This window comes from Panicum hallii, chromosome 5 (genome assembly GCF_002211085.1).
Source record: "Panicum hallii strain FIL2 chromosome 5, PHallii_v3.1, whole genome shotgun sequence".
Taxonomy (NCBI): domain Eukaryota; kingdom Viridiplantae; phylum Streptophyta; class Magnoliopsida; order Poales; family Poaceae; genus Panicum; species Panicum hallii.
Genome location: NC_038046.1, coordinates 53,260,679 through 53,282,256, shown reverse-complemented (window position 1 = coordinate 53,282,256; position 21,578 = coordinate 53,260,679). Strand labels below are relative to the sequence as shown.

Genomic DNA, 21,578 nt, shown 5'->3' with positions numbered 1-21,578 from the left:
ATCAGAGCTGAACTTTCAGTCTGAAACAATGGACTGCTCGTGATGAGTTGAACTTTCAGTCATTCTGAGTGCAGGTACCAAAGCAGTCTTGGCACTCGACAGTATGAGATGCCGTACCGTAGTCATTAGGCAATGTGGCAAGGAGTAAATAGCCGTGTCAGAGGTAATAACACATGGTTAAAGTGAGATGGCTTCGGTACGATGAGATCGCGCTGCAGCCAACTTTTTACGCCGGGTTTATGAGTGCTCACTGCCTAGGCAATACCAACAGTCAGCCCGGCGCTTGCTTCGTGCTCATACCTTCAGTAGTTTAGGGCTTGGCGAACGCAAGGTACTGGAAGGAGGTTTGGTTTCTGAGCTTCCAACCGTAGTACTGTAGTTTTGTATGAACCAGGATGCCGCGTTTTGACTGTCCCGGGAGCACTGGAGGGGGTAAAACCAGGGACGGACGCAGTAGAGGTGCATGGTGTACATCTGTACACCCAATAATTTTGGAAAGAAAAATTTAGTTATGACGCATTTACATATAGGCACTCATACTCGTAACTGGATAAACTACGGATATTTGAGCCCAAATAAGATGAAAAGCTTCTCTGAACTTAACGAGGACGTCGGCCGGCCTGCTATCTATACTGGCCCAATTAGGGAGGAACGGCAGCACACCGAGCCTCTGAGCAAGCAATTGCGGAAACGCTTCATTCGCTCGTTCGTCGTTCCTCCTCCCCTCTTCGACTCATGCTGCTTAGCACCGCCGCCGCCTCGGGTTTGGCTGGCCGCCGGAGGCTGGTGCATAGAGGAGGGCACGCGGAGAAGCCAGGAGGACTCCTAGTAAGGTGGGTGCAGAAGCGCTACAAGCGAATCTCGCCACACCAACACCAACTAGAGGTGGGACTTAGGGCCGGGCCACGCCGGCCCGTATCTCGTGCCATATCGGATCTAGCCACGTGAGGCGTGCCGCACGACACTACAATCTTTTTTACTAGGCACAAGCACGGCCCACGGCACGTCTTCATGTCGTGCCAGCCCAAGCACGGTATTTGGTATACTCCGTGGATATTTATATATTTAAGTACTCGTCGTTACCTGAAAAGATTTCTATGCATAGAAAATGAAAAATCATGAGTACCTGTTGTTAATTATAAAGTAGCATAAATTGATTGATATTAGAACAACTCTGCACGGAGATCGGGGGTCATTTTCATGCCTTGCTGGTCCAAGCACGGCCTAAAATACGTACCGTGCTATACAATCTATCGTGCTAAGATCCTAGACACGGCACGACCCTCGTGCTCATATTGTGCCGAGTTCGAGTTGTACTAAAAAAATCGTGCCATAGCCTGCTCAAAAATAGCATGGCTCAGGTCCTAGTTCTAACTCCAACCATGGCGGCCATAGATGCGGAGCCCAATTCAGTGGTCTAATCCAATTTGTTCCAAATCAACTATACCTAGTGCCTGCACACCAATACTGCAAATTAAGGAATTAGTAGTAATATTTACTCGGAGCGGCACCTGTTTGGTGCGTGGCCTACGGCGCCGCACCGTGCCTAAGGTGCGGCGGCCGATTTGACCGCCGCACCTGCGGCGCGGGATGTGCGGCGTGGTGTGGGGCCGTAGGCCAGAAACCAAACAGACCCAAAGTTTTTAACTGGGAAATGGAGGTCAAAGTCAGGAGGAGACTAGCGAGAGACTTGGTGTGGTGAGTGACGCCGCACACAGATTCCCGCGGACGGGTCCGGGTCCGGCAGGCGGCCGCGGCAGCAGGCGCCATGCGCCAACACGCTACGCAAAGCGGGCTGGGATGGGAAAGACCGGAGGACGACATGGTCCGCGCGGCCCCCGTTTTGACCTCATCTCTTGCTCGGCTCGTGCACCCAGCACACGGCTGGATGAGCTAGGTGACACGCGTGCCGCTGCCGCTGGTAAATCCTTGCTCGCGGAATCCCACTCAAATCTGCGAAAACAAAACAAAACAAAAAGAAAAAGAATCCATTGCTGGTTCTAATTCTCGTTCTCCAAACAGGGCACGGTCTACATTGCTGCCAAACCCTACTACTACTAGCGGTTAGTTGCGTGGCATATTCGTGATGATGAATAAAAGTTAGGCTACATCGTGGCGAAAGAGAGGAAATGGAAAAGGCAGCCTTTAGGCCGTGGCTTAACCTTTTCCTGGATAGGCGTCCTTAAGCTACACAGAATCTGGTTTCTGAAAGAAAAATCATATTTGCACGACTTGCACGAGTCCTGGCCTTGCTGATAGGAGGCTAGCCCGCTCCCCAAGCTAGGAATTGCATCCACCGGGATAGAGTTCCTCCGGCCCTGCCGCCTTTTACGGTTTCACCACGAAACGTGCCGGCGGAGTTTTGTCAGGTTCAGGTCAACTACTGCCTAAAAAAGAAACTGGTTCAGCAGCAATCCCGCACGCTGGGCCTGCGATGGCCGCCTGATCAAAACAGATGCTACTAATGCGCCTGATCAAAGCGATGCTGCTAATGGGTATCACCAATCAAATCGAAACGCGCAGCATCGGGGGTCAGAATTATGCAAGAATTCATATACCCGTACAATCTTATATATAGTTCGGTAACAAATGCTTTCATGTGTCCAGATACAACAATCCACAAAGTATGAAGTCTTCACGGTGTAGTTGAACAACATGTGACTCAGAGCGGTAACTCACCATTTCCTTAAGTAAAGTACGGCTTTATGCTTCAGTGCTTACCTCGTTGGCTGCTAACCAACGAGGAAATAACAGAGCTTTTAAAAAGCTTTGTAGAAAAGTGGCCGCAACTTTGCCGTCTTCGAATTGTGTTCAGTGGCGAGAGAAATGACAGTTGAAGAACGCACGAAATCGGTAGGATGATATGACGCGTGGAGGAAGGGCACGAGCAAGTGGAACGGAGACGACCTACGGAGTATGCATAAATAGGAAAAAGAAAAGGAGTCATGAAGATGAGAAGGCGAAAATGACACCGAAGAAGGAAGCAAGACAGGCAGGTGAGTATAGCAAGGTGAACCCAAACACCTCAACTCAAGACATTAATCACGAGTAAAATTTTTTACTCTTATTTGGTTTTACGTGCACGTTACTTGCCACGTCGTGATTATCCATAATAGCATCACCTTACACGGTCCTTTGCGCAACTTTTGCAACTCTTTTACAAAACAGAGTACATTTCCCCTCAGCCAGGGAAGCCCAAACAGGCATATTGTTCGCATTTCTTTCCAAAAGAAAAACCGCAACGAAAATACTTCCCCGCGCGCGCACACGCACACGAACCGCGGCGCAGCCTCGCGTCGCTAGGTTAACCTGCAGCGGTGTGCCCGGACGCGTGTCCCGGCCCGGTTACATCCCGCTGACTTGTGGCCCCGGCGCGCGGTAATCCCTTCCTGACCCCCTCTCTCCAATCCGCGCGTCGCCCACACCGCCACGCCGCCCCGAATTTTCCCAAGGGTGGTATCCGCACCCGCTGCCGGTGTGTTATTCTGTTACCTGCAGGGCAAGCCAACCCCGGGACCCGGTGAGCTCACCGCCCTTCTAACCGCGCCCCGCCCCGGCCGCGCGCATCGCCGCCGTCCACGTGGCCCTTATCTTGGATCCGGCGGCGGGCGGCGGCGCAACAACGGCCGAGGGCGGCGTCCCCTCCGCGATAGGTTTACTTCGCGGAGCCCTCACCCCCAATTTTTCCTCCTTCCCGAGCCCGAGCCCGAGCCGTTCCCTTTCATTTCGTTCGCGTCTCGGCACCCCCCCTTTCTCTCTCGCGTTTCGCCCCCCCCCCTCGCTTGGCGATTAGCTCCCGCCGCCCGCTCCCTCCCGCGCTCGGCGCCGCCTCGTGCTGTCCCGGCGCTGCGTCCGGCAGGCGCCGCGAGTGCCGGAGGGTGCTCGCGGCCGGCAGATCCGGCGCCGGCGTGCTCCGGGGTGAGATCGGCGGCGGCGGCGGCGGCGGTGGAGAGGGGAGAGGGAGCGTGTGGGGGTGCTCGGGGGAGGAATCGGCTCGCGCGCGCGGGTGAGGAGGAGGGCGTGGAGGTGGAGGAGCGGGGAGGCCGGTGCATGGGGGCATGAAGCGCGGCGCCAGGGAAGACGCGCTCATGGGGTCACAGCTCAAGCGCCCCAACCTCGCCCGATCCGATCCGTGAGTCGCCGCCTCTCCGGCCCGGTTCCTCGCCGCCCGCGCGCTCGCTTCCGTGCTGGCTTGCTTGTTCGTTTTAGTTTTTGCTGCGGGCGATTCTCGTTTTTGGGGTTCCGGTCCTGCTCGGTGGAGTCGGCGAGCGAGCGAGAATATTTGAATCTGCCGGACGAATTCGGGGGTTGTCTGGGATTTGTTTGATTTTTTTCGCCGATTTCGTGGCTGTTTGCCCCAATTTGAAGTCTAAGCTGTAGAATGTTTCTTTTTGCGTTTTTTTTCTACGGTTCTATCCTGTGATCCAACGGTCCGGTTTTCTCCTGTCGCAGGGCCGCACAGCCACAGCACATGCCTCTGCCCGGTTCAGCGTCGGCGGCCGCGCCACCGCCTCAGGCTGGTGCTGCTCCGCCAGCGCAGCCGCAGCAGCCGTCTGGTGCTGGCTCGGCCAACCAGAAGCTGACGACCAACGATGCGCTCGTGTACCTCAAGGCCGTCAAGGATAAGTTCCAGGACAAGCGGGAGAAGTACGAGGAGTTCCTCGAGGTCATGCGCGACTTCAAGAGCGAGAGGTTGGTCCATGCTGTTGGCCCTCCTTTTGGCCAATCCGATCCGTGACGTTTCGCATGTTTCCCCTGGAGCAAAATATTGACGTTTCTACTTGTTATTCGTGTGCTGGTGCAACTGTTGGATGCAGGATTGACACCAATGGAGTGATTATTCGTGTCAAAACCCTTTTCAACGGGTACCCTGAGCTGATCCTTGGGTTCAACGCCTTCTTGCCCAAGGGCTATGCGATCAAGCTACAAGAGGAGAAGAAGCCTGTAGATTTTGTGGAAGCTATCAATTTTGTGAACAAGATAAAGGTATAAATTTATGTATACCCATATAGGTCTATCTATCATGTCTGAAGGTGTGATATGTAGCGAACTAGCGATTTACTGCACCATTGCTTTCCTTTCACAGAATCGGTTTCAGCACGATGAGCAAGTTTACAAGGCATTCTTGGACATTCTCAACATGTACCGCAAGGATAATAAGTCCATCCAAGATGTTTACCAGGAGGTACTATTTTCTCTTGCTGGTTTTTGCTTGTATGTCTATGCTTGCGTTAAAATTTGTAAATTTGCTTGTCTTTTTGGCAGGTTGCTATGCTGTTCGCTGAACATAAAGATTTGCTTGAAGAATTCCAGCACTTCCTGCCTGATACCTCAGTGGCTCCACAAGCAGTGGCATCTTCAAGGGGTGGTTTGGTTAAGCGGGAGGACAGGAGCTCTCTAGTGCCTCCTGCCAACAGGGCCCTTCACAGTGATAAGGTAAAAATGACGTGCAGTTTTGCGGACTCTACTTGTTTTCAATTTAAGGGATAGTTAGCTTGCAGGAAGTAGGATAACACGGTAACTTGATTGTCACGTAGCATTTTATGTACTTCTGTGTCTAGACACCACCTCTTGTGCTACAGAGATAGTTTACATGCCACTTTTTCTCTCTTTCTTCAGAGGGACAGGGCTTATCTGTCGCATGCTGATCGTGACTTTAGTGTTGACCGTCCTGATGTGGAGCATGATCGCCAGAGAAGACGTCTTGATAAAGAAAAAGAACGGAAGGTGGAAAGGGACAGAAGAGATTATGAGAGAGAAGACAAAGATGGTGAACATGACAGCAGAGAGCTGGAGATTGGACAGCGTAAGCGCAAGCCTTTTCCAAGGAAGATGGAGGATACTGCAGGTGCTGAGACACACCAAGGAGCGCCCAGTGAGAATCATGGAATACATAGCGTATCTGCTTCATCATATGATGATAAGGATGCGCTAAAGAGTAAGTATTTTGGTATATTGGGCCAGTTATTTATGCTCTGTATGTTATATATGCTACTTCAGATACGAGTTCTACTTCAGAACTCTTCAATCTCCTGCTTAAGTTATCAATGGACCTCCCATTTTCATCGCTGGGACATACAGTCAAAGGCTGTGCCCCCCTGAGTACCATCATTGAAAGTAAAAATGCGATATGGGTGCTGCAGGACCTTAAATTTGCTGGATTGTAGATGTTAAAAACTGATGCACAGACATGTTCATTGATATATATGTATATAGGAAAAATCCATTCTACATGCGCTTGTAGCTACTCCTACATGTGTATCTCATGATGTAGGGCGTACCTGGCCCAACAAAAGGTATGTACGAGGTGTATGTGATCATACTAGACCATCTGTGATGGTATATACTTTAAGTATGTGACCATACATGGAGTATATGGACATACTCATTTTTATATACTAGTACTAATGTGTAATCATGATATATTTAAAAAATAGGGATGCTTTTGAAATTTTTCGTACATATCCTTTTGAAGTATCTTAGAATTAGTATATGAATATAGTCAAAGTGATAAATGAGTACGTGGACATACGCATGGTGGTATACTGATAGTGAGAGTAGCTACAAGCGAGTGTAGATAAAACTTGTCCTATATATATCATTGGTCTGTTATGCATGTCTGCAAAAACTACTTTACTCTGTCATTTCAAATACTTAAGATGTCGTGGCATGTTGATTGAGAAATAATGCACAAACATGTTTACTATTTGGGTACTTATGCTGTCAGGTTCTGCTGGTTTCTTTCACGTACTGTAGATCTTGTTGCTTTCCACTTTTAAGTTACGTACTATTTGGTTGAATTTAGCTGTTAAATACAATCAGTATCTTTTGAGATTTAGAGAAATTCGTTTGCTCTCCGCTTGTTTTTTTTATGCCTATGCTTTCTCTTACAATATCAGGTGTATACACACATGAGTTCCATTTCTGCGAGAAAGTAAAGGAAAAGCTGGAGCATGATGCTTACCAAGAATTTTTGAAATGTCTACACATCTACAGCCAAGAGATTATAACGAGAAGTGAACTGAAGAACTTGGTTGGTTTCTTATTTATTCACTCATTCATTTGCTTGTTCATGCTAAATACTTGATTTTTTCTTATTTTACTAACTTAGTACCTGCATGAGTTAACTTAACAAAAGTTGAATCATGAATAAGTTACATTTGATTTGCAGGTGAATGATATACTCCAGCATTATCCAGATCTTATGGAAGGGTTCAATGAATTCTTGGAGCATTGTGAAAATATAGGTAATTTACACATCTTCATAGATATGGATGATCATCTTGTAATACGAATGAACTCTCAAAGTTTTTTGTACCTTGTCGCAGATGGATTTCTTGCTGGAGTCTTCAACAAAAGTATGTGGCTGCTGGCTTGAAACTTTGTATAACGATGTCTAATTCTTTCAAAATATCATGTTAACATTGATTATCTAATGTGAAGGGCCTACTGCAAGGATTATTAAGACCGAGGATAAAGAAAAGGATAGAGAGCGGGATAGGGAGGACAGGGATAGAGATCGGGAAAAGGAAAGAGAAAAGGAACGTGAAAGACTTGATAAAGGATCAACATTCAATTCAAAGGAAGGTGCTAGCCACAAACCGTCTATGTTCTCTGGCAAAGAAAAGTACAACCTTTCAAAACCTATTTCAGAGCTTGATCTCTCAAACTGTCAAAGATGCACTCCCAGTTACCGTCTCCTACCAAAAAATGTAAGTTAATTCATATAATGTAGTTCTTTGTGTACTGTGTTTCACATAACATTTTTGTTCAATCATGTTTCAGTATCCCATGCCCCCGGCCAGCAACAGGACTGATCTTGGAGCCTCTGTTCTAAATGATCACTGGGTATCAGTGACATCAGGAAGTGAAGATTATTCATTTAAGCACATGCGGAAGAATCAGTATGAAGAAAGCTTGTTCAGATGCGAGGATGACAGGTGCTGATTTATCTTTGCCATACATAAGGCATTAAGCTTCATAGTTGTGAGCATATGAACTTTGATGAGAACAATCTTTCACCATTCACATTAGCAAGGGCCTGTAGAGCTACCAGCCTACCACCAATGTTAAGTATCCACGCTGGCTAGTGTTTATTTACGTGAATACTGCATAAGTAATAGTCCTGTATTTTGGTTGAAACAAAAAAAATAAAAAGAACCATTTTCTAGGTTGTTTGTGCGCGTGCTTTAATTAGTCAATGGTATTTTCTTTTTCTTTATCTTTTTAAGCTGCATATGCATAAACCATGCTCCCTAAGGGGGGTTGGCTTAGTGTTAAGGGATGGTCCATATTACATGCCATATTTTCTAAGCCTGACATTTTGTGCATCCCACCCATGCTTCTTTTGTTGAACCATTCTGAACTGGGTATCTGTTCATATGCTATATCTTTCCTTCTTTTGTTTATTACCTTTCCTCACATAATCTCATTCCCTTCTCCCGACTACTTGTGCTCTAAGTACTTGTTGTAAACCATTAACAAGACATCGTGCTAGTGGAAACCTGTATCTCTTGGTGCCAGTTGATTCTCAGAAAGATTAAATTGTTAGCTTGTGATCAAAGTGGAAAGCAGTTGCTCCTGCACTAATAATGTATTAATTGGGCAGTTGAACTGAAGTTGTTGTACCGCAGAAATTTGTCTTGCTGATGTATTTTTGTAAGCTTGGTTAGATTAAGAACAGAGCTATGTTTACAAATCGAGATGTGCTGCATGTGATAGGCATGCATATATTATCTTAAAATAATTCTTTGCAATTATGCCATCTAACCAGCAAGGGCTAAAAACCCAGACCACTAAATTTTACCTGAACAGGCTGATACGACTGTATCTCGCTGGTTTACCTCTGGAATTTTTCCCTGTTCGCAAAGCATCATGACTTATGGATATTATTTGTTCTTTATAGCCTGTTTAAGTGCAGCTTATGTTATTCAATTCTTAACTGTGGCTTGAACTTGTTCTTAACTTTTTCAGGTTTGAGTTGGATATGCTGTTGGAATCAGTTAATGCAGCAACTAAGCGTGTTGAAGAGTTGATAGAAAAGATGCAAGACAACTCAGTAAAACCTGAGAGTCCTATACGCATTGATGAGCATTTAACTCGTAAGTATTTGTTCAGATATATAGGTTAATAATATTTGGTGATGCTTGAACTGAATGGAGCTTGACTGATTGTGGGTTGATCCCATTAACAGCTTTGAACCTGAGGTGCATTGAGCGATTGTACGGTGATCATGGTCTGGATGTGATGGATGTTCTTCGCAAAAATGCTAGTGTGGCATTGCCAGTTATCCTAACTAGGCTCAAACAAAAGCAGGAAGAGTGGTCGAGGTGCCGATCAGATTTCAACAAAGTTTGGGCAGAAATATATGCCAAGAACTATCACAAGTCACTTGACCATCGTAGTTTCTATTTCAAGCAGCAAGATACGAAGAACCTGAGCACAAAATGTATGTAGAACTTTTATTACATGTGAATGTTTCTTCTGGTTGTAGTTCCACCTTTGCATGGTGCTAAACTATAACATTTCATTCCTTGTGTAGCTCTCCTGACGGAGATAAAAGAAATTAATGAGAAGAAAAGGAAGGAAGATGACGTGCTCCTTGCCATTGCTGCTGGCAATAGGCGGCCTATAGTTCCAAATATGTCATTCGAGTATGTAGACTCGGAAATCCATGAAGATCTGCATAAGATCATTAAGTACTCCTGTGGCGAAGTCTGCAATTCTTCGGATCAATTAGATAAAGTGATGAGGATATGGACAACTTTTCTAGAGCCAATTTTGGGTGTTCAGCCTCGAACGCATGGTTCTGAGGATCCAGACCTAGTTAAGGCCAAGAGCCGAACAGCAAAATCTGGTCTTGCAAGTGTCGGAGGAGAAAGTAATACTGGAGCAGGGATTGTTGCCAAGCAAGGGAATGGTGATGAAAGTGAACAAGGACCGTCATCTAGGGCTAGATTGGCAAATGGAGTTGCAGCAGACACTCAAAATGGTTTCCACGATGCAGATCGAACTGCCCGTAGAGGTGAGGAACAATCAAACGCTGCATTAAATGGAAGATTGCATGGTGCTGTATCTGCTGCAGATGAAATGCCTTCCATAAGTGCCCAAAACATGGCTTCTACTGACCGATCCGCAGAGAATGCAACTGCTGTTAGGATCGAACAACAGAAGACTAATTTGGAACTTACAGCAGGTTTGTTCTGCTTCTTCGATATTCTTTGTAGTACATAAGTTGGTTAGGTTTCATATTGCCAGTTCTTATGGATTGAACGGATTGCTAGGTGTGAATGCATCTAGGAGTTCTCATGATGTGGTTGAGACAGCTGGTGAAGGCAGGACTGGCAATGAAACGTTGGCTTCTGCAGAGGTACGAGATCTTTCATCAGATAATTTACTTTCCAGCTATGTTGGCAATAGTCGGATATTTATGTATTCACTTCTTTCCTAAAAAAAATGCATCCAGCAAACTTATTTGGCCCATATTTCTATTTTTTTCTTTGACAGGGAGGGGAGACAGGGAGGCCAGGATCATCTTTAAATGGCACCAATGAGGGAAATAAAGGGCGCCTGAATAATGAAGGCTCTGCGCCCCATAATAATACTTCAAAAGTTGAAAGAGAAGAGGGTGAATTATCACCGAATGGAGATTTTGAGGAGGACCATTTTGTTCCTTTTGAAGATGGAGCATCTAAAGCAAAGGAAGGTTCCACAAGCAAACCATTCCAAGGTAGGCCTGGGGAAGTGGTACCATCTTCTGAGGCAGCTGGTGAGAATGATGCTGATGCTGATGATGAAGGCGAGGAAAGTGCTCAGAGGTCTACTGAGGACAGTGAAAATGCCTCAGAGGCTGGTGAAGATGCCTCAGCCAGTGAATCTGGTGATGGAGAGGAATGCTCTCGGGAAGACCATGATGAGGAAGAGGAGGATATGGATCATGATGATCAGGATGCGAAGGCTGAAAGTGAGGGTGAGGCAGAAGGAACAACTGAGACACATGATGTGGAAGGAGGAATATCACTACCGCTTTCAGAACGCTTTCTGTACTCAGTTAAACCACTTGCCAAGCATGTACCTACAGCTTTGCATGACCGCGATGAGAAATCCTCGCGGATATTTTATGGAAATGATTCCTTTTATGTCTTGTTTAGGCTACATCAGGTCAGGTCTCCACTACCCCCTGTTTTTTCCTCTCTGTATGCATTTCCTTTTTTTGCTAAATAAGCATCTATTGCAGATCTTATACGAGAGACTACTGTCAGCAAAAATAAACTCTTTTACTGCGGAAAAGAAATGGAGGACTTCCAAGGATACAAACCCACCCAATCTCTATGCAAAGTAATATTTGCATTTCTGCAAGGTTTACAATGCATCGTGTCCATATATAATGAATTATTGATCTGTATTTTCTCTTTCCTATGAAGATTTATGAGTGCGCTGTACAACTTGCTTGACGGTTCTTCTGACAACACCAAGTTTGAGGATGACTGCCGAGCAATTATTGGAACTCAATCATATGTTCTCTTCACTTTAGACAAACTGATTTACAAAGTGGTGAAGCAGGTAAACTGGTTCATCCCTTGTTCTGTTAGTTTTGTTCGTGCTCGGATGACAGATTCGTTATCAACTTTGTGATGCCAGCTTCAAGCAATAGCAACAGACGAAATGGACAATAAGCTTCTGCAACTATATTTATATGAAAAATCAAGGTCTTCTGGAAGGTTCTTTGACCTAGTTTATCATGAGAATGCCCGTGTCCTCCTCCATGACGAGAGCATATACCGATTTGAATGTGTAAGCATCATTTTTTTGCAGTTTATAATAGTTTCCATGCTTCAAAACTAATTGTATTCTCCTCTACACGTGCCAAAACGATTGCTCTACATATGCTTCAAGTCTACAATACTGTTGACAACTCATAGTTCTCTCTCTTTTTTGTGGAATGATATTGATTAGTTTGTGCTGTCAATGGCAGTGCTCAAATCCGACAAGGTTGTCTATTCAACTGATGGAATATGGTCATGAAAAGCCAGAAGTGACAGCAGTGTCAATTGATCCAAATTTTTCTTCGTATCTTTTTAGCGAGTATCTGTGTAGTATGTCAGACAAAAAATTATCTGAAGGTGTCTACCTTGGAAGGTATTATTTTCTCGTACTCGCATTGAAGCTCCTGGTTCCATTTCCCTTGTTTGTGCCTGATCGTGTCCTGTTCTCCCAGGAATAAGCGAAAACATTCAAATAATGATGAGCCTTCAGATTCTTTGAAGGCAATGGATGGTATCAAAGTTGTAAACGGGCTTGAATGCAAGATATCCTGCAAGACTTCTAAGGTATGGGGCATCTTGATTTGACTGGACATTCCATCACATGCAATTTTAGTCGGGGATAGAGAATGAAGTAATCTGGCAATGCCATGAATGCAGGTCTCATATGTCCTCGATACTGAAGATTTCTTGTTCCGTTTACGGAAGAGGAGAAAAGTTTTGCATGGTGGGAACGTGCCTGACAGGTCACGGATTTCAAAAATATATGCTGCAAAAGTGCTGCGCTTCAATAGATTCCTATCCAAACCATAGGGTCATTTGGCATAAAAATGGTAATTTCCATAGCTTCCAACTTGTGCATCATTTGATCGATGCACTATCAGTCGTTGAATGGGCTACCTGTTCTTCTGTAAATATTGCATCATGGCAGCACGCTGTTCCAGACTCAATTTCAGCAATTTTGTTTCAGACAAGACAACAGTTTTCTATCTATAACAATCTGGTGTCCTTTTCCCCTTTGCAGTCCTCATCATTGTATCTAAGCATGTAGATGTTGCTGGGGCAACCAGCTCCTTCGCTTCAACAATGAGAATCTGCGGGAGTTCGATGGTGGTGATTCCATCGATAATTCTCCGCGGGGTGCCCTTTTGGAATAACATCTGGGAGGATACATAGGGTAAATACAGCAAAGTGAAGCGAGTGTGTAGGCCACCGCAGTCAGCTCTGTTGTGCTGAAAGATGTGTATATATGTATTAGGAGCATGTTGTTTGTTCTGGTTACCATCCACTGGGTTATTCGATGGTAGGTCTGTTCCATCAAGTATTTAACTAATCATCATTTGTTGCTGTTGGTATAGGTCTTCTGTTCCTTTTGCCGTCGTTTTGCATTGAAGATATGTAGTCAAGATTAAAACCCGTGTCAAACAATTATGTAGTCTTCGTTTGGTTGATCAATCATCAGATACCATAATTTCTTAAGAGGCACCCCCTTGGGGAGATGTTTCTCCTTTCCTCATGCTTATTGATTTAATGCTTTTGACCATCTTTTTTGCCATCCACCCGTGGCGTGATTCTTGTTTATGTTAAAGTTACTATTACAACTTTTGGCGAGAAACTTACTGTATGTTTTGGAATGCAACGACCTCTTATGGGTATTTTAGCCACTGTTTAATATCAGAATATTGGTTGCCCATAAATTCTATAGTTTCCTTTTGTGGTATGGAATGTTAATACAGTCTAATGATTTTTACTAGGACCATTAGATATACACGATGTTTTCTTGAATACATAGTTTAGAAGCAACGTCTCCTGTTCTGAAAGCTATGGATGGGAGTTCTCCAAAACGTCGTTTCTGGCAGAGGAGTGAATAGTCCGTTAGGAGCTTGGGTGCTTGGGTTGCGCTGGATGCAACTGGGCTGCGGTGTGACTAGCCGGCCAGCTCTCATGGGCCGTTATCAGCTGTGGCGGTTCTATGTAAATGGGCCGTGTTGATTGTTGAACGACTAAGGGCCCATGATCAATTCATGATGACACTAGCACCAGTTTTCTGTTTACTGCCGGCAAGGCTTGTTTACCAATATACCAGTCTTTTATGACTTCGAGTTTTTTTTTGAGGGCTTTATGACTTCGAGTTGGCGTGGGCGATAGGGCATACGCAGTGGCGACGGATCCTGCCGGCGGTGCACACCTGAGAAACGTTAGTATCACGCAAGAACACCTCTTAGGAGAAGCAACAGATGAAAATTGTTACCATACTAAACATGCCAAACATGGACCTGATCTTATTCTTGGAGGCATTGTTGCAAGTTCTGACCAGCCGTCCATTTCGCAACAATACGTCCAAACATGATCCAAGAAACAGTATTGCACCAATTTGAAATCTTAAACAATAACCTGGTTTTAAGCATGCAACGTGCAAGCATGATGTTTACACGGGAGGCTTTATAATAGATAGAACAGGGCGAATTGTGAACAAAGAAAAGCTTCGTATATAAAAGTAAAACATTTTATGATTATATCCTGTAACAGAATTTCAATAAGTTTGACACGAGACGCGCCTGATACTTCCATAGCAAATGAACAGAGCTCCAGAAAAGGACGTTATCAAAATCAGGACACAGGTGCAACTTTATAAAAAAAAAAAGGAGATTCGGGCAGAAATAAAGTTATCATAACACGAGCTGCAGGAGGGTGTCCTGTCGATCACCTTCACGGAAACACCAGCATAACCATCACACCGATAGGTCAGCCAAACCTGACTTGTTGGCTTTCATGTTTCAGTTCCAGGGAAGGGAGGCAGAATGCCTCTTCTGATAATTCATCAGGTTGGCCTCCCAAAGTTCAAATACAGTACTACCATTTAGATTACACTACGAGATAAAGGGAGAGCAGCAGTTTTTACATCAGAACTAAAACACTAGATACAGCTAATGCTAACTACAAACAGCAGTTGCAAAAAAAACTGCTCGGCTTCTGAACTGCAGTCTGCTGCCGGATAGCCATCCAGCAGATTTTCAATTTAATGCCTTCGTTGTGCAGATTGGTAAGTCCCAATCTAGTCCACCATAACGTTAGTGCTACAGACACCTTATGTCAGTGTCACTCAAAAGAACAATGTAGGATTGTGGAAACCATCCAACATTCACAGAACCTCTGTTCCAGAAACTTGCATCACAAGAAAGATTCAGATCCACTGCAGATAAGGCTTATCTCACATTCAATCAGTAAAGAGGAATTCCTCTGGTATTGACGATGGATCGAGCTCCAGATAGCCTCGAAGCTTGCCACCTTTTTCATGTGTCAGATGGAAGCAAGGAATCTTGTGAGAGAACTTGGGGTACTCATCCTTCCTTATTGTCTTCACAGATCCCTCTGCTCTGTATGGCATAAATACCGTCCTATAACCAGCCACTTTCCTCAGATGCTGAACCTGTATGGACGAATCAGTATGGCCAAATATCTCCACCAGTTCATATTCACAGTTTTTAAAGTCATGTGCAGTCCATCCTGCCCTCCAATTCTTGTAAACAGCCCATATCTCACCCAGATGAGGAATTACCTCATACTCGCCTTTTCTGCCAGTAGATCTTGCCTCTACAGGATGAGAAAAGGCGTCTGTACCAGTGTAAGTCATCATCTCGTGAATGCTAGAAAGCCTAAAGGTTCCACACCCAATTGTCCGTTCTTCTTGAAGCAATCTTCTCTCCTCTTCTCCTTGAGGACAACCATCAAGCCATCTAACTTGCACTTTATCATTATTGAGATCAACTTTCTGTATGTAAGCATAATAATTGGGGAATTTATCTAAATCACTATAGAGAGCCCAGATCTGCCCAGGTAAAAACTTTTGAAGCAATCTTATTTCTGAAAAATCATAGAATTCTGATTCAGCACAGACATACTCTGTTTGGCAAACATTATCATCATCGACATCGGTAGCTTCAGCAGTACCTGCGTTATGCTTGCTATTCTCTTCCTTTGGTGTCTTTGCAGCGATCCCTACATTCATGGATGCTGTATGCTGCCCCTCCCCCACATTCCTAGACCCTTTGTGGGAACTATTTCCACTGGACGAACCTGCATGTTTGGCATCGCGTCCCTGACTTCTTACAGAACTGCATTCTGGGCTAACAGAAGGAAAAGCCTCTTCCAAGTTAAGGGGAAGAGCTGCAGGATCAAGTTCAAGGGATCCTTCTGGAATGCCTTCCTTTTCAGTTCCACTCATCAAATGATGAGGGACACAATGAGAAAACCTCAGTGTCTCACCCTGAGATATCACATATGGAGCTGCCTCTCTAGACTGTATAAATAAGCTGACATAGCCTTTTATCTTCACAAGCGGCATGACAATAATGCTAGTGCTCGTTGTGAGATCAGATAGAACTTCAACCACTTCATACTGGTAGTTCAAATTTTTATGACTGTCGGCATCTGAGCTCCAACCAATATCCCATCCCTTAAAAAGAGCCCAAACTTCACCTTTCCTTGGATATATTTCATAAGAGTTTCTTGTCTTGCTTTTCTCAAAGGATATAGTTCGGGAGAAGATAGCAGTTTCTTTGGCTGTCTCTGACTGTCCATGCTTAAAGCGTCCACAAGCAACAGGCAGACCTCCGTAAGACCATGCCTCCTCTGCTCTATTTGTGGGATCAAACTCCAGCCAAACAAAATGCAGCATAAACTTTGGGGTAGTTTTTACCTTCGTGATTCGAGCATAAAATCTAGGCATACAGTCTTGATCATCATAGACAGCCCAGATCTGGTTGGCTCTAAATTGATTAACATCTCGATGTTGGTCAAAATCAAAAAATTCAGGATCTATAAAAGTGTATGGATGATCACCTGGAGCACCATTATCGTTTAGACCTAGACCATTGTTGCTGACAGAATGAAATACCTTTTCTTTTCCATCACTATTTTCTCCAGCGTGCATTGTTCCTCTCTTCATTTGCTCGATTCCATTGAATGTCTTCTCTCCACATGATGTGCCACCTTTCTTTTCATCTACTGTGTTACTGCATTCTTTAACACCATTTCTTGGACCATTATGACCAGCTATGTCTTTGTTCAGCTTTGCCGTTGTATTGCTGTGATCACCATGGAACACACCACTTTTCCTTAACCTCTTTAAAACAGGAGAATTCACAAAATCATCATCAACCTTCTTAGTGTCATCTTCAATATCTTCATCATCACTATCTTCATTATACTTAACTTCTTGCTTCTGCCTGCTTGATCTGCGGGTTTGTTGACCTAGCCCGGCACTATTTGCAGCAGGACCATGTTCAAGAATCTCTTCCTCGCTGTCACTGCTAGTTTCTGACATGCTTGATTCACTTGATTCAATCACAGCTCTCCTGCCCCTTTTCAATCCTGAAGATGATTTAGCTTTTGAATGTTTTCTGTTGGTCTGGTCAGATTTCATTTTGTTTTTTAGCCCACCTGTGTTCCCATCAGTTTCCCTCTTTGTATTTACATCAGAATGATGAGAACCGATGTTGACATGAACTCCTGGAGTGGTTGACCAAGCTTTCTGACCAGTGACATTTGTTTGAGGACCTGGAAAGTTCTGTGGCGTGCCTGCATTTTTCCAAACCCCAGCAGATCGCTGATTTGCCCCAGAAGGAATAGCTTGTTCCTTCAAATCATGCGCGATAAATGGCTTCAAACAATTCTGACAGCGCAAAGCCTTCTTCAAGATTGAAAGGTAGTACTGATATCTCATGCCACAAGATGGACAGATTGTCCAAAATGTGGTTTGTGGCCCTGCAGGATTTGTGGCCTGCTGCTGCTGCTGCTGCTGCTGCTGCTGATGCTTATTATGGAGATTCACAGGAGTAGAACTAGGTCTAGCAGGTGCAGTTCTTCTTGAATGCTGATGAGGGGGTCTGGCTGCAACGCCTCTAAAGATGTTTCTTTTCATGTTATACATTTCACGTTTTGACTTGTCTGTAAGAGTTATATTTGCTTCTCCAACTAATTTGAATGCTGCCTCTGCACCTCCAAACTTGTTCTTGTCAGGATGTAGCAAAAGGGCAAGTTTACGATATTGTTTCTTTATCAGGACATCATCAGCATCTACAGGTACTTGCAGTACTCCATACCAGTCAATCTCAGCATTTACCTTTGCTCCAGCAGCACAGTGAACATCACAAACAGTTAACATTTTTGAAATGTCAATGTCATCCACTTCTTTGGAAAGTTTCTGCACTTTGATAATCATCTTTTTTGCGCCAGCAAAGTCCTTTTCCAGCATTTTTCTTTCTGCCAGAGCTTTTGCTCTAGCAGCCTCATCTTTGTTGCACTCCATGAAAACAAGAGAGTAGTTGGTCCCGTGGCAGAAATGTTAAATTATGGAGTGGCTAGTGCACAGTATATCAGTGACCACTGCAGTAGTTCTCTAAGAACAGGACGTGGAATTTAGTTTGCAGAAATCTTGACGGTGCATGGTCATACACAAACAAAAATCAACAGCAAATTTCTGCAACAAATAACAATGTAGTTAATAAAAACATGTCAGCATAATTTATACCAAGAGGTCAATTTAAACTCCCTGGAACAAAGAGGAGGGATATTATTACTCTACTGTATCTATAATCATTTTGACATGGCACCAAAAACGAGACAGCAACAAGATCGATTCTAAACTCTAAGAAGTACAAGATGTCATTGGTGCTCACTAGATTCAAAATCAGCAAATTTTCAATATTGGTGATACAATGGAAAAATGAGTAGATCTACCATGGATTAAGGAGAAAAGCATTATATATTCACTACTTAACATACGTCAATATTTCCTTGCTGCACACTAAAAATGCATCCTAAGAATCTGATCAGGGGTAACTCCAGTTTCAACAAGTGCATAAGCAAAGGTTCAAGAGATTGTATTATTATCTGGCTCACAGAGTCGCACATAATTTTTCCTAAAATAATTCACCTACAGATTTAAACATTGCACAAATATGTGGGAAAGCACAATAACAAGCATATCTTGCAAGGAAAGTGCAAAATACTTACACATTACAGTATTAACAGCATTACAAGTGATGACTGATGACATATTGACATCTATGACACATCCACAGTTCAAACACATGATCCCATACAATAATACCCTGTTCTAGTCACCCACAGGCAGGGGCAAAGCTAGTGCTAAACGGAACACGGTGCATTGCTCAAGGAACTTGTATAATTTTGCAGGAAGTATATGGTGATTATGAGCCTAGTTAGTGGAAAATATTCCAGCACGCCGTCACCCCTGCCCACAGGCACTCTTGTCATCCAGCATGAAGTGGGGAAAAAATTCATGCAGCAACGCCAAATAAATAGATTCATGGATATACATATATAATTTTTTAATTTAGCAACGATGATTAATTATAAGAGAACAAAGCATGAGCAAGTGTACAATGGTTTTAAAATGTCAAGAGGAAAACTTACATGTCATCACATATAATCATTAGTTCGTCACTCCATGCAGACAACACAAGCTTGCCTGCATAAAAATGCATTGTCAATGTTTGTTCAAATATCACTACTCCATGAATCATAGCACAGTTTTTCTTTGAATAAAAAAATACAAAACAATTTCAGATATCATGGTACAGTGTAGGAACCTGACCAATAACTGAAAATTGATCTTCAAAGGCAAATCATATTCAACAGTGCAAAAGGCACTCTTGAGTCATCAAATACACATGGATGTTCTTGCAACCACACACCCATCCACACAAACACAACTATGCAGCTACACTACATATGCACACTCTGTGACACCAGAAGCACAGGCAACCTTTCGCATCCATCAGCGAAGAGGCACATGTCTCCAGGAGACTAGCACAAATCTCAGAGCTTTGTCAATAGAATACTGAAGGATCCTAGGAAAGCCTCCCAACCAAACAGAAACGGTGCTCGTAGCTAGTAATTGGCAGCACGAGAAAAATGAAATCAACGTCCGGGAACACGACCTGTTCCCTTCTCCAAACACCTTCGATAACCAAAACGACGGACATCGGTGACTAAACCTGCCCCCAAAAACCCCACATGCAAACGAAATTACCCACAGACACATCCCCGATCCCCAACATTGCTGTCCCAAACTGACTCACAAACAAATATTAGCTATGCACACAGAGGCTGGCAGGCACATACGCACACACGTAGAAATCGGTTAATTGCACAGACATGCAGAGGGCAACTCGCTTCTACCTTGAGCAGGGGGCGTCGCGGATGGACAGGTTCTGCTTGGGATGGAGAAGAGCCGGGCACTAGGGGAACGGAGGAGCTGAATGGGACGGGGTGCCACGGCGACGGGTCGAGGCCACAGAGCCCAGGAGGTCGGAGCCTCCGAGGCACGGCGTTGCCGGGCAGGACGAGTGGCGCAGGCCCGGGAGGAGCCGCGACACTGTTGAGGAGGCGGCGCCCGTCGGAAGGGAGGAGGGAAGAACGAGGTCAGATCCGCGCGGGCGGAAATGAAGCCGGTGGGATCCCCGTCCGCCGGGGGCCGCTTCGCGAAACCCTAGCGGTTGGGTTTCTGCGGTGCGGGTGAGAGGAGTCGGCCAGGGGAGAGGACCGAACGGGGAGAGGGAGGGAGGGGATCATAGCACTGGCAAGTGCAGGTAAATATTGCCAACTTGAATATCCATCTCGCAGCATAACCCCGCGAATCAGCCGTGCGGGTGCGAACGCTTCTCCGCTTCCCGGCTTTTTCTTCGCGCTGAATTCGTTGACAAGCCCATCATTTGCCGTTACTCGATGGAGTGTCAAACGTTATCCATTGGAAATTAGAAACTTTCACTCTTTGCCACTTAGGCCATTATATCACTGCCTTGCCGGTCTAACAGAATTTAGAGATATTTATTCCTCTTTAACTTGTTGCAATTCCAAAACCATTCTAGTAAAAAATTCAAAATAAGCATATGAAAGTTCTAGTCAAAATTCGATTTGACCATCTAGATTTAAATCATCGACTAAGTGAGACGGCTATAGTGATTTCATCAATCTCAACATCTACTAGTCAGTCCATCGAAGTCTATCGAAGATGATCAAAAGAGTAGGTGTATCTGCTTTTATTGGGTATGTGATTGTATATACTATGCTTTTCAAAATAAGATGCAGTATTTTACCCGCTTTAATTGCCCAAAATATCTATAATATTTTCTTAATTGGCTGCTTTTAAATCCCAAGATATCTACTTGCTTCGCCCCAAAATAAGTGCACTTCTAATTTTATTCCAAGTCAATCTATTTTGAAGTTTAACTATATTTATGGAGAAGAGTATTAACATTATAATGCTAAATAGGTATATTACAAAAATATATTTCATAATGGACGTGGTACATTTTTTTATAAATTTGATTAAATTTAGAATAGATTTATGTAAGATATAGCTAACAGTACACTTATTTTGGAAATGAGGAGTATAATACTTTTTTTCCCATCAATATACCTTAGCTGCTAAATATGTCTAAATCTAACTTTTGCTTATATGAGTATTCCCTCCACCTTTAAAAGAGATAGAATAATTGCTAATGAGTATTCTCTCCATCTCAAAATAAGTACTTTTAGTTTCCGAAGCAGTGAAGTGGGCACATCTAATAAAAGTAACACAAGCATCAATAGAAAATACAATACAGACAAATGCATGACGCCAATCAAATAATTAATTGACGCTACTTTTCTGATTCTACCACATGCACATTTATTTAAGATCTAGAGGACCAACCATATATTACAATTTTTAAACACTACTAACATGAGTAATTAGGTCATTTCTATTGGGGGTTTATCTCGCGGTTTTCTAAAAGTTCTACATCT

General features: G+C 44.0%; 2 protein-coding genes across 2 annotated transcripts; one reads left to right on the top strand and one right to left on the bottom strand.

The window, feature by feature from the left end:
- The first annotated feature begins 3,764 nt into the window (after positions 1-3,764).
- LOC112891462 (paired amphipathic helix protein Sin3-like 4) lies at positions 3,765-13,278 on the top strand. Its single transcript, XM_025958342.1, has 23 exons — positions 3,765-4,132; positions 4,453-4,692; positions 4,818-4,986; positions 5,087-5,185; positions 5,266-5,436; positions 5,620-5,938; positions 6,900-7,033; positions 7,172-7,247; positions 7,329-7,358; positions 7,444-7,712; positions 7,786-7,940; positions 8,974-9,101; positions 9,194-9,448; positions 9,542-10,195; positions 10,284-10,369; positions 10,507-11,160; positions 11,237-11,337; positions 11,424-11,562; positions 11,641-11,793; positions 11,975-12,138; positions 12,218-12,329; positions 12,423-12,595; positions 12,787-13,278. The coding sequence occupies exons 1-22, from the start codon at positions 4,059-4,061 to the stop codon at positions 12,573-12,575; spliced, it is 4,335 nt and encodes a 1,444-aa protein (XP_025814127.1). The 5' UTR covers positions 3,765-4,058; the 3' UTR covers positions 12,576-12,595; positions 12,787-13,278.
- A 1,121-nt stretch (positions 13,279-14,399) lies between these two features.
- LOC112892989 lies at positions 14,400-20,375 on the bottom strand. The gene is made up of 3 exons (XM_025960119.1): positions 19,971-20,375; positions 19,203-19,257; positions 14,400-18,243 (listed from the first exon to the last, which is right to left on the bottom strand). The coding sequence occupies exon 3, from the start codon at positions 18,070-18,072 to the stop codon at positions 14,980-14,982; it is 3,093 nt and encodes a 1,030-aa protein (XP_025815904.1). The 5' UTR covers positions 18,073-18,243; positions 19,203-19,257; positions 19,971-20,375; the 3' UTR covers positions 14,400-14,979.
- Between the last annotated feature and the right edge of the window lie 1,203 nt (positions 20,376-21,578).